The sequence below is a fragment of the Ammodytes marinus genome (assembly GCF_949987685.1).
Source record: "Ammodytes marinus genome assembly, chromosome: 1".
Lineage (NCBI taxonomy): Eukaryota > Metazoa > Chordata > Actinopteri > Uranoscopiformes > Ammodytidae > Ammodytes > Ammodytes marinus.
In genome coordinates this window covers 27,201,805-27,214,472 of record NC_137230.1, presented here as the reverse complement: position 1 = coordinate 27,214,472, position 12,668 = coordinate 27,201,805, and the positions used below count along the sequence as shown (strand labels likewise).

Here is a 12,668-nt window from a genome sequence, read left to right as displayed (position 1 = left end):
TATTTTCATAGTATAAGTAATTTGAGCTCTGTGTGAAATTGAAGTAATGCCTCAATTCCCGAGGTACAGCTGATGAATGGATGCACAGACTATTCCTGGTCTTGTGTCACTATTGTTAATACCTCACCTTCTGACCAGAATTACCTTTATGGCTAATTTTATAAGAAGGAAACATTTTCTTTTTTGGTTTAGAAACTGGAGAGAACATTACATAAATGAAAGAAGTACTGTCTGGGAAAGTACTGCCAGCCTTCTAAACCTAAAATAGTTCAGTTTTACGTCTTGTCTCTGTAAACTATTAAATCTGTCTATAAAGCATCAATAACACTAGTCGGAATGTCCCAATTCCTTAACAAAAAGATACTAGAAGAAAAGGTAAATTGTGGGTGATTTAAATACATTTTCTGCTCACCCCCTAAACTTCCAGTTTCTGTTTCCCTTTTAAAGCTGACTAACCTCTGCCTAGCCCTGGCCACACTGTCAGTTGAGGAGAGGAAATGAGTGATTAGCTTTTCCCTCCTGGGGGCAAGAGAAACTCCCTTAGAAATGTGGCACGCTGATGGTTTATTTGCTCTGCTAATGCCAGGTCTGTGAGGAATGCAGGGGGGAAAGAGCCCACCTCTTTTTGCTTTCAGGTGCACTGCGGAAACTATGACTGTAACAGCTCTGGTTCATACATTCAGGTGTCACTATTATATATTGGCCAAAGGCGCACTTGTCTAATTGTACATAAAACAAAACCACCCATATCACTGTTAAACTTAATCGCGTAAAGCATTGTCACCTGTGGTATCAACACTCTGATATCCATCAGAAGTAACCTGCTAGTGTAAAGTCTGCACTTCTCCCTCTTATTTCCTTGAGTTAGGCTGCACCCATCCTGACACAACCTTCGGCGGCGTGGTTGTTTTGCAGTGGCTTTATCTTTCCAAGAACTGCATGTTCTTTACTGTACAATTAAACTGACGGTTTCTCTGGGTCTCTATTGGGATGTGTGTGCGTGTGCCAGTGCCATTATACATGGGTACATCATGTAAACCTTGTTCTGATTTCCTGCTCTTGTCTGTTTGTGCATGGCGTGTTTCCACTGCTGGTCGGTTGTGTTTCTCACTAACTGCTTTTCTCCTCTCTCCTTTTTTGCCATGCTTCAGCCTAGTGACCTGCGCAAGCACCGCAGGAAGGTAAACCAGAGACCTGACTTACTGGGCTCTGTGGGCTCTATGTATATTATGCTCACTCCCCTTATCTCCTACCATCTAGTACAATTGATGCTGATCTTTCATACATTCTCAAGTCCCATTCCTAAACATACAAATGGGTTGCAATCAAATTGTCAAGACTCCTGTTGTGATTACCCACAGTGTCTTCGATGGTCTTTTTCACCATGGTAGTGTTTTTTACTATTTCTTTTTCATGGACCAAACTATCGGTCAGTGAACCAAGACAATTATGGATTATAAAAATTGTCTTTATTTGCATCTCTTTATTCATAAATAAAAATTAATTCAAAACATGTACGTTAATAAGCACTAAGTCACAGAGACAGTTGTCTAAACTACATTTTCACAAACTGTTGTGATGTCATGAGTTAGAGGTGAATAATTGAGGCTGCAAAAAAATGAATTTTCTTTCACGTAATGAGTTCTTAACGCACCATTGAGCTTTGAAAGGCTTGTAGGAATTATATTAATCCTTCTCATCTGTTGTATCTGTGACTTAAGAGCAGAATGACACTTTATTCTTCAATTTTTTTTTCATTGTCTGTACAACATATCATTTGGAATGACCCACCTTGATAACGTGTGTTTGTCCCACTACTTGGTAGGCTGCTCAGGATGACAAGGCCACTATTCACTGTGAGACATCACCCCCCACCACTCCGCGATCCATGCGCCTGAACCGTGATGCAGGGCATGCTGCAAGCCATGAGGACATTAGAGACATTCGAGGGTAAGACATGCAACTGTCACCCTAAGAAATTGTGAAATGTCCTCTTTTTACCCGGGTTTTTGTCCCTTCCCACCATTTATCTCTCTCTTCCCTCTTTTTCTAATCCCTTACCCTTTGGTCCTATAGTCTGGCTGGCATGCAGGACGGCCAGGGTAGTAACCCCAGCAGTAGTAATAGCAGCCAAGACTCCCTCAACAAAGCAGCCAAGAAGAAGAGCATCAAGTCTTCCATTGGACGCCTCTTTGCCAAGAAGGAGAAGGGCCGACCCAGCATTCCCGGCAAGGACTCCCCCAGCCAAGGTCAGACACTGGGCACAGAGTATTTCTTCCACTACAGCTAAATAATGTAGTATGTGATGTATATGTCATGCAATTCCACCTGTATTTGTGTGTTCCTGGCTGTGCCAGATCTCTGAACAAGGTGTTTCTTTCTAGCTGGCACTCCTGAGGCAGAGGGCTCTCCTAAGGACGGCTTGGGTATGGGCACCCTGGGAGGCCCTGCAGAGAAGAACAGGAAGCTGCAGAAGAAGTAAGTGTCTACCTTAAAAGTTCCCGCCTCCTCTGTTGCCTCCACAATGTATGTAGATTGAGGAAACCCTTTGCTCTACTGGATTTACAGTGTTAATAACGTTGATCATTTAAAGGAGTGTTATTGTGGGCATGGTGCTCCTGCTGCAGTCCAGGGCTGGCTCAGATGCTCACTTCATGCCACCTGACTCACGCTCACTCCAATCAGCTCATCTTCCTTCCACACCACACCCAGCCATTTCCATTCCATTCCGTCATCTCCTCCACTCTTTTATGTTTTTCCCCTTCAGTAATTAGTTTTGCGCAAATAAATTGCAAACACTGTAAATGTTTTTTTTTGCTTTCAGGTAGCTCTTCATTTAGCACCAGTTCAATATTTCTTTTTATTGTTTTGCCAACCTCCCTCTTCCTTTTTTATCATCCCCTGTTCATTCCACGTGTAGTCCAAAGACCGGGTAAGTTGGTTCACATTGCTTTTCCTTTGCCTTATCTCCTTCCCACACTTGGCTTCACGTTGACCTCACCAATAACTCTGAGGACCCTGAACAACTGTCCCTCTGAATGTCTGATGGCTTTTCCATGCTGCTCTTTACCCTGCTTTCCACAGAGGAGCTTAACTAACAGGAATGTGTGTGTGCTGATTTTTAGTGAGTGACACATTTTCCTCTTGCAGTTTTCCTATTGGAGCATGAAGTTATGCACTACAACTGCAGCAAAAATAGATAATTGGAAAATAATCCAACTAGTGGGCTTTTTGTCAGTTTACCTTTCCATAAGTTTGAAAAAAAATCATATACTACACTTTATCACTGTAAATGTCCTCATACATTTATTTGAAGTTAAGTTGTTAGTCAGGAACATGCTTTTGAAGATATCTGTTATCCTTTTATATGACATATCTGCCAATATATTTGGCTTGTTCTTCAGTGATATGGGGCACACAGCTCCATCTAGTGGACACGTGCAACGGCTTTAATCATTTGATACCATCAGCTAAGACTTGTTGCCATGCAAGTGACCTGAACACAAGTTTCAGAGAACCTGAATAAGAAGCTGCCCTCTAATATTCCAAAAAACCTGCAGGGATTCTTTTCTAAATGGCACTGTTCCTTCATAACAAACTTGGAATGCGCATGAGATCCATGTACAGAACTTAGGAAGCCATTGCAATAATGTTTTCCTTTCCTAAATACTTTCCTCTATGCATGTTATGCTCCATACAGTTGTAAAGGAATGCATTCATATTAAAGTAATCATCTAAGTGGACTCTCAAAGCACTGGTTCTGGGAGAAAACTCTTCTGACTAATAAAAGTTACTCAATCCTGAAGCCCTGGTTGTGACCCTCAGTCATCTACCAGAGGCTTGGCAAAAGACCCAGCTGGTTAAACGGGGACAGTCAAGGCTGGATAAGACTGTTTTAACAAAAGCTTCTGGTCTGTTAAAGCTATTGTTTTTTTGTATACCTTTTTAAATAATGACACTCTTGTCTTGGGTTTTTCAGAAGAGCATGTCTCTGGGTTTTACATTTCTTTGTTTTCTCTCCAACTACTGCTCTCTGTTTTGAGTATGCATGTCAGTTGATGTCTATGGGTTTGTGTATGTGTGTGAACCAAGGGTGAATTTGACTGAGTGCATTGGGAGCTTATGACTGTGGAACTGGGTGTGTGACTAAGTGTTTATGTAGATTTTTGGGGAAGTCATATTGTATATTGGCTTACATTATATTTTGTTTTTTAGGCATGAATTACTGGAGGAGGCTCGCATGCAGGGCCTGCCATTCGCCCAGTGGGACGGACCAACTGTTGTGGTTTGGCTTGAGGTACAACACACACACTTGATTTGAAAAAACATTCAAACCAGTATGATGTCTTTTACCATTTCTCCATCCTAACTGATGATACTATCTGTCATCTGCCCCCTTCTGGCCAGCTGTGGGTGGGCATGCCAGCCTGGTACGTGGCCGCATGCCGTGCCAATGTGAAGAGTGGAGCCATTATGTCAGCCCTGTCAGACACAGAGATCCAGAGGGAGATTGGTATCAGCAACCCGTTACATCGTCTCAAACTTCGACTGGCCATCCAGGAAATAATGTCTCTCACCAGCCCCTCGGCGCCACCAACCTCAAGAACGGTACTTATCTGCTGGGTTAATGTGTTCACCAAAACAGACGCACACAGGCTACTCTCACACACGTAGTTGTTGTCACCTTAATGCAAACCATATTGAAACATTTTCCCCATGCAGTCTTAATGCCTTTAAGCTCTCCCTCTGAACAGTCTTATCATATGATTGAGCATGACATTTTTCTATTGCATTTGCAACTTTTGAACTAATTTTATACTTAACATGTACTAATGTTGGGTTCAAGCTACTTTTGATTTTAGTTTCATTCTTTTGCTAACAGTGATAACAATGAATGAACAACTCTTCTTGATCTTCTCTCCACTTGCTCTCTTGCTGTCCTTCATCACTCTTCCCTCTTTACACACTTCTCTCACTTCTGATTGGGGGGTGTCAAATGGTCAGACCACAGGAAACGTTTGGCTCACACATGAAGAAATGGAAAGTTTGGCAGCCACACCTCCAACGGTTAGTCTACTCTGATTGGCTGGGCGCCGGTGGTTTCTCGCTTCTGTGGTGACTGTCGAGGCTCGTTCCAAGTTGCCTTCAGGACAAACAGACCTTACTGATTGCATGCATGTAGTAATGTTTGACACTTAGATGTGGTTAAACAGTCTAGTATTAATCTTGAGTCTCCACAGGCAACTTGAAACAAGGCAATATTCTGTCTGCTAGTTTGTAAACCTTGTTGGTTTTAGTAGTTGTCTTGTCCCTTCCTTAGGAGCTTTCATATTGTTTGTGTTTTTCTGCTTTTTGGATTAACTGTATTTGAGTCAACCTGAACAAGTTATCTGAAATGGCAGAGGAACAGGAGACAATAAGCATGACGAACCCCCTCCCACTGTCCCTCCTTTTAACTGTTAATAATTTAATAAAAACAATATATATATATATATATATATATAGCCCTTTTGACGACAATTCAATATATTAAGAGTTGGACAATATGATGGTATATGAGATATACATTATACATTTGTCAGAGATTTTTCCTTACAGTTTGTACTAAAGCGTGGGCAGTGTTGCATATCTATCAGCAGGTCTGCTTTATTGCAATATGTATCTTTGTATTACTTTTGAAGCGATGTTATGAAAAAACCTTGATTGGTTTGGTAAGGAATTTATTTAGTTTTTAAGTTGATTTTTTTCAGAAATTTTAATACATTGCGAGATATTGATATAAAAAAATAAAATTACATCATACTGATAATCAATAAGATTGTATCCGTATTGCCCACTTTTACAATGTATTGTTTTATCACAGTTTTCTTTAAGTGTTTGATGCCTTAACATTAATTGGTCTGACTTGTCCTTTTTTGTTTGTTTTTCTTTGAATGATATTTTTCCACATTCCGCCCCTTTAACCCAGCACTGCTGCCTCACTAACCCCTCACTTTTCTGTTCTTCTCACCATGCTCACTCTAACCATGCTAACACCAGGAGGATGACGAGGGTAGCTGGGCCCAGGTTTGCGCACATTCCCCCAAATATCCACCTATGCTCACCTTATGAATTCTACTATTTTTAACACCCTTTTTTAGTCAGTGTTCGCTCCTTTTAAGCATAGAGGAGATGTCTCGGTTTTCCTCTGGATTTATTTACAGATCACTTTTCATACCAAGCATGTTTGGAGTTCTTGTGCAGTTTTATCCCTTACGTTTGGTTCATTAAGAGGGCAGAGCCTTTTAAACTAGGATTCCCACTAAATACTACTGTAGGGCGGTTTTTGAGTACTAAGGACATAATCTTTACTGAAAGCAGGAAACAACCCCAGAACCTAAAAGTGTATGCTTTTAAGGGCACTCAACCTTATAAACACCAGTTAAGGTAGAGTACAGTAAAGAATAATAATACTCAATTTTCATTAATGAACATGTTAGGGCTTTCCGTAATGGGTTTAACCTAATGAAATGAACTTGCACTTAAGATGATATAACTGGATTATGATTTATTTAAAAAATCTTCTGTACCTTACCATCTATTAAGGTGGCCAGAGGCAAAATTAAGAACAAACAGCTGTGTGTCTACATGTATTTTTACAAAATGACAGCCACATATGCTGCACATTTTTAGAAACAGTGCTGAAGTTATTTTTTATTCTTAATACAATTTTCTTTACAATTTTCTGTCATGTATTGTTTGTCTAGCTGAAGTGCAAAGATGAGGTTCCACTATGAAACGTATGGTTGACTGGTTTGTCATCACAGGTTTTGTCACTTGTGGTTACTGTGTACCAAGTCAGGTTTCCTGTGTTAAAACCACATATAGCGATAGAGGAGTTAACCAGCAACCACACACACACTATAAACTGTTAACTCATACAGTAAAAGCATAATTGTTTAAATAAACATGATGTTGATTAACAATCTAGGCTCATTATAGCACAGTCTGTCTATAGCATTGTTTTTGATTAAAATATGTCTAATCTCTCCCCTTTAACAGTAAGATTAAAACTGTAGTTCCACTTACCACTTCTGAGTGATTCATATACTTCAAGTTTTTAATCATCTGAGTGATTATTGAAGAATGAAAGATTTTTATTAATTACATACAATTTAGAAAACACTGAGTGATTTGTGATTATGTACTAATAAGTAGTCTTTTTATTAGAAAGAAGTAGTTAGAAACTAATCGTAATTGATTACTAACAGTTTGGATAATCTCCAATGTCTCTGCTTTTTAAAGCCATTCATCAACGGTCCCTCATTGGACCTATGAGATTGACTTTAAAGTTTATGTCTTGGTTGATCACTGAAAGACATCCAATCCATCTTTTTAACGTATTTGCACAAACACTTGCTTAGCCATTTTTTCTCTGAATGTAGACATTGGCGTATGGAGACATGAACCACGAGTGGATTGGTAATGAGTGGCTGCCCACCCTGGGTTTGCCACAGTACCGCTCCTATTTCATGGAGTCTCTTGTAGACGCCCGCATGCTTGACCACCTCACCAAGAAGGACCTAAGGGGACAGCTCAAAATGGTGGACAGCTTCCACAGGTAAAACACAACAAAGAAAGAGTCACAATGGTGTCGTTTTATCTTATTATTATTCTCATAGAATGTGCTAAAAAGATCCAAGGACCATGCTGTAGCTTAGGGATGTACTCATTTGAAAGAGAAAATGAGTGTACATCAATGTAACAAGAGTATATTTTACTTAACTAATTGGGGTGTCTTTGTGTGCGTGCAATAGGAACAGTTTCCAGTGTGGAGTGATGTGTCTGAGGAGGCTCAACTATGACAGGAAGGAGTTGGAGAGGAGAAGAGAAGAGTCTCAGCTGGAGCTTCAAGGTAACAAACATCCAGATGATTTGTAAACACAGCTTAATAGTAAAGAGTTAGTAATATACTGTATATCCAGCCCAATTCAGCTATGTATCTCTTTAATGAAACCATTAGATCCAATGTGATACGCCATATGTCTTCTGTTAATTAGACTCACAGCTGGATTTCTGTCACTCTTTTGTCATTTCAGAAGTGCTGGTGTGGAGTAATGAGCGTGTGATCAGCTGGGTTCAGGCCATCGGGCTGAAAGAGTACAGCAGCAACCTTTATGAGAGTGGAGTCCATGGAGCGCTGTTTGCCCTGGATGAAACCTTCGATCATAACACTCTGGCTCTACTTCTGCAGATCCCCATGCAAAACACACAGGTACACAGAGCTTATCAACCTTTTCAACAACTTACTATAGTTTAAAAATTCATATGAGGTACAAAGGCAAGGTAAAAAAGGCATAGACATGTTCTTGATTACATATATATGGACTAAAACGCTCATATCTGTAACTTTAAAGACTGATTTGTAATTTTATAAATAAGGCCCCTGGTCCACTATCATAACTATTACTTTGCTACCACTACATACTTATGCTTTACATTAAAGCTGCAATAAATAATATTTGTATGCAAACAATGATTCTAAATGTTGTATAATGTAAAAACAGATAATTTTCACCTGACCCTTAAGTTCTTCTTAATTATGCTTGCCCAGAATCAAACTGACAGTTGGGGGCAATCTGGGGATTATGACACTTCATAGTGTTTTACACACATTTGATTTGGTTCACATTTTTTCACTCAATCTGAAATTGAATCAATCTTTATTTCACGGAACTTGTGCTATGGATGTTGCCCATGTCTTAACATCAGTATTACAATACAGTACATCTCTGCTTTAAAACAGGAAACTGAAACACATTTACATTAATACAACCGATACATTTGTTGTCACAACAAGCAAAGCACAACAAGTACAATCCAAGCCACAGTAGATCAAGGAGAAGCCATCAACAATAACCTCCACAACACTGTTTAATTAGACAGTGTAGCAGATTAAGGTTACCATCTAGGCTAAATTTGCCAATATGTGGTTAGCTGTTGTGACCATTGAACGTCAGAGCAGAGGTCATGTATTGATCCTTGGGATGCTGTGGTTACCATTTGAAAAAGGAGTTTGTCTCTAATATTCATTTATATTTTTAAACACTCACCTTTTCTCCTCTTGTCTCTCTTTTTCTAGGCCAGAGCAACTCTTGAGCGTGAATACAGCGGTCTGCTGGCCATGGGCACGGACAGGAGAATGGAAGAGGTGAACTGCACACACACACACACACACACACACACACACACACACACACACACACACACACACACACACACACACACACACACACACACACACACACACACACACACACTTGCAAACACAGGAACACAAACTGAGTGAGAGTTTGTGTGAAACCAGCGTCCTCTCTTTTCCACACCCCTCACGATCTCTCCCTCCTCCTCTTTGTCTACCTCCTCTCTTCTAGGATGACGATAAGAACTTCCGGCGAGCTCCCTCTTGGAGGAAAAAGTTCAGGCCCAAAGACACGAGGGGGATGTCGCTGGGTGCATCAGACACTCTGCCCGCCAACTTCCGAGTGACCAGTAGCGCCGCGGCATCTCCCTCCATGCAGCCAAAGAGGAGCCAGATGGACGGTAAGCAGAAGAGCGCCACAGGTGTGCGCATGTCTAATGCGTTTGTGTGTGTGTAATTCCTCGTCTTTGCAGCTACTTACTAAACTTCTCTGATGGACCCTGAACATCACGGATTCCTCGTGTACTCTTATCCCTTCTTGAATGGCTTTGCTGCTTTGCTGTTTGTTTATCATGCTGTGACTAATGGCACGTTTTTGCATGTGATTTTGCCAACATGGGAACACAGGAAGTCAGTCTATACAGAGGCTGGACACTGCCACAGTCAGGACCTACTCTTGTTAACATACAACGGTAAGTTAACACGCAATCAACTGTAACTTTGATATACGAAAGCATGTGTACATTTTAAACGTACAGAATGGCAATTACCTCACAGCAGAACTGCTGCTGTATTTTCCAAGCAGAATGCAGCTTTCTTGTACTGCAGAGTTCGGCTCTAATAACGCACGTTGTACGCCTCTCCTCTCTTTCTCCCCCCACCTTTCCCTGGCTCCTGTCCTGCTTCCCCTCTTGTGTCTGTACATCTCTCTCTTCTCCTTCTCAGTTTATCCTCATTATTTCTATAGGTAACCGCTGGTCAGAAGATGAAGGGGAATTCCCTGCATTTAAGACCAGGATGATGAACTGAGGTTACTTGCAAGGACACTAAAAAGATGTTTTGTCATCACATAAACAGACCTTACTCACCAATGTCAGTATCCCTCGAGGACACTTTCTAGATTTATCTACATTTGTTATTATATTTATGTAAACCAATGGGACATTTTAATTGATTTTAGAATTACTATGTAATCCCTTTTTGCCTCTATCCCATTAATCAACCCACTTTAAAAAAAGAAGAAAGAAACTTTTCTCCACTGTGCCCATATATAACTCCACTCTCAGATGTATGTAACTGAATGTTTCAATTGTCTGGAGTTTGTATATTTCTATCAACAGACATTTTATCTAATCTTTTTTATAATCCTGATTCTATTGACCAGATGTATGTTTTTTTCCTCTGTTTTATTTGAATTCTAATCATTGAATTTATGCTAAAGTGACTTTGATATGTGATATAAATTAATTCATATCTGTTGCCCCTTTTAACTGTTGTAATTTTCGTAGCTTATCACATTTGGTTTTGTGTAAATGCAGCTCATAGGTCAATAGATGTGTGAATATCAGACAAATTGCTGGAGTTGTCAGACTGTTTCACAAACTGCTCAGCACTGTGTCATCAATCACCGTTGAAATAACTGCTGGCAAGCCAGGTGAAGGTGACGACAGATATCATGTGAAACAAAGTATATTTTCCTTTTCTCTTCTATATTTTCCATATCTGCGAAACCAAAATGAATCTCTTGAATTTAAGAATTAAAGCCATATCACAGTAGTGACACAAAACCAGAGGGCTTCTTTCAGATGCAAGTGGAAACAGAATTTGAGGTTGTCACTAGTTGACCTTGCATGCGGAAACTTATCCACTTACTGTATTCCCACCCTACTACATCCCAACCCACACCCAGCTCGGTCCTTTAACAAAGACAAACCTCCCTCACCTCTGGAGGAACACACAGACTCACTTGTGCAAGAGGACTTGAAATGTACAGATGAGTCGAAAGTGTGTCAACTCCTTCCATGGACCAACTTCACTGAGGCCTCAGTCGATCCCCGCTGTGACTAGATAACCCTCAAGGCGGTGCGATCCACCCACAAACCTTTTTTAAAAACACTTTGTATGAAGATTTCATATCAAGCCTTATTGTTTCTTAACTCCTCTCTGTCTGTCTGTTCTTATTTATTATTACTCATCCACGTTGTATTTCCTCGGTCATACTTTCATAGCTGAAGCCCCAGTTTGCTCCTATGAATGTAGCAATGCTCCTCATGTCTAAGTTTGTTCTTTCTACACTCACAACACAGGTTCCACCATTAGTTTTCATTGCAAATGAGAAGGAACCGAAGAGTTTTATTTCACCCTACATGTAGTTAAAAGTTTAAAGTAGAAATGCTTTTTTATGTATGTGATTTAGTCATTTATGCACAATGCAAATCATGTTGCTGTTTTATTCCTGCTCTTCCCATTGAATCTTCTGATCTTGTAACAATGATGTACAGTCTGAGTACTTATAAACTATTTTTATCACAATATTATTTATTGCTTACTTTCAATAAAATACTGAAACTTATTTTCCACTGCAGATAAAAAGACTAGAGCTTATCTTTTCAAGAACCTATTGCCACTTCCTCTCCCACTTATGGTTCTTGTTGGATGTGTTTGACAGTTTTTAATGAAAAATTGAGTAAAAAAATTGACAATTTGAGTGTGAGTGAATACATTTTGTCCTGTTGGCTAGTGCTTGGATTATGCATATTTAAAATGTGGCAATATAATTTTTCAGACAGTGCTGCAGTGATGAGTGGGCACTCTTTGTTGGTTATAATTTCCCACAAGTTTCCTGGAAAGAACTGTTATTTGGTACAAATTATAGGGAAGATCAATACGTAGATACTTTAAGTCCGTACACAGCAGATCGGCTGTATGTCAAAAAGGAAAAAATTGTTATAGGGATTCATGAAGAAGAATAAAGACAGATGAATAACAAATGAATAGTTACATAAATTGAGTTTTACTGACCATAAGGTTATACATGTAAAAGGACAGATTAGTACACAATGGCATTGCTCTTTACATAATGGTTTCTAAGAAATTATGGTAACTTCATTTAGTGTTTATCCTCTTTTTCATTTCAAATTAAAAAATTAACCCCACAAAGTGATTTTTTAAAATCTTGATAGCAAACATTTAAAAAAAGCATGCACTGCTGTGCTGTTTGTCACAAGTTTTTATAATTTAAACGATTTATTTTCATAAATAAAACATTTTGTTTAATTAAATATGTCATTTTGACAACATAATTAATTTAATTTAACTATTCATCACATTGCATTTTCCACCTTTTTGTAACCTGAGGAATCCAGTAGAGTCAAAGTAAAAAAAATAGGCAGAGCTGCAACAAAATACATCCAACTTTATCAGCTTTGGTGAAATGTTAAAGTCCTGTATTTATCAGCATAATTTTCCTTTGATATTTTTACTGTCC

General features: G+C 39.4%; 1 protein-coding gene across 3 annotated transcripts in view; it reads left to right on the top strand.

Moving 5' to 3' along the window:
• The window catches only part of ppfia1 (PTPRF interacting protein alpha 1), a 34,174-nt gene extending 22,329 nt beyond the window's left edge, over positions 1-11,845 (top strand). Inside the window, exons 17-30 of one of the 3 annotated variants that reach the window (XM_080026111.1) lie at positions 1,826-1,950; positions 2,077-2,249; positions 2,385-2,478; positions 2,921-2,932; positions 4,216-4,297; positions 4,408-4,608; positions 5,005-5,067; positions 7,425-7,600; positions 7,797-7,894; positions 8,079-8,254; positions 9,122-9,190; positions 9,414-9,582; positions 9,809-9,873; positions 10,127-11,845. In XM_080026111.1, coding sequence (XP_079882237.1) covers positions 1,826-1,950; positions 2,077-2,249; positions 2,385-2,478; positions 2,921-2,932; positions 4,216-4,297; positions 4,408-4,608; positions 5,005-5,067; positions 7,425-7,600; positions 7,797-7,894; positions 8,079-8,254; positions 9,122-9,190; positions 9,414-9,582; positions 9,809-9,864 — 1,494 coding nt within the window. In that variant the 3' untranslated portion in view covers positions 9,865-9,873; positions 10,127-11,845. The remainder of the gene's footprint in view (positions 1-1,825; positions 1,951-2,076; positions 2,250-2,384; positions 2,479-2,920; positions 2,933-4,215; positions 4,298-4,407; positions 4,609-5,004; positions 5,068-7,424; positions 7,601-7,796; positions 7,895-8,078; positions 8,255-9,121; positions 9,191-9,413; positions 9,583-9,808; positions 9,874-10,126) is intronic. The other 2 variants (XM_080026110.1, XM_080026112.1) reach the window with 2 other exon arrangements.
• Positions 11,846-12,668: the final 823 nt, after the last annotated feature.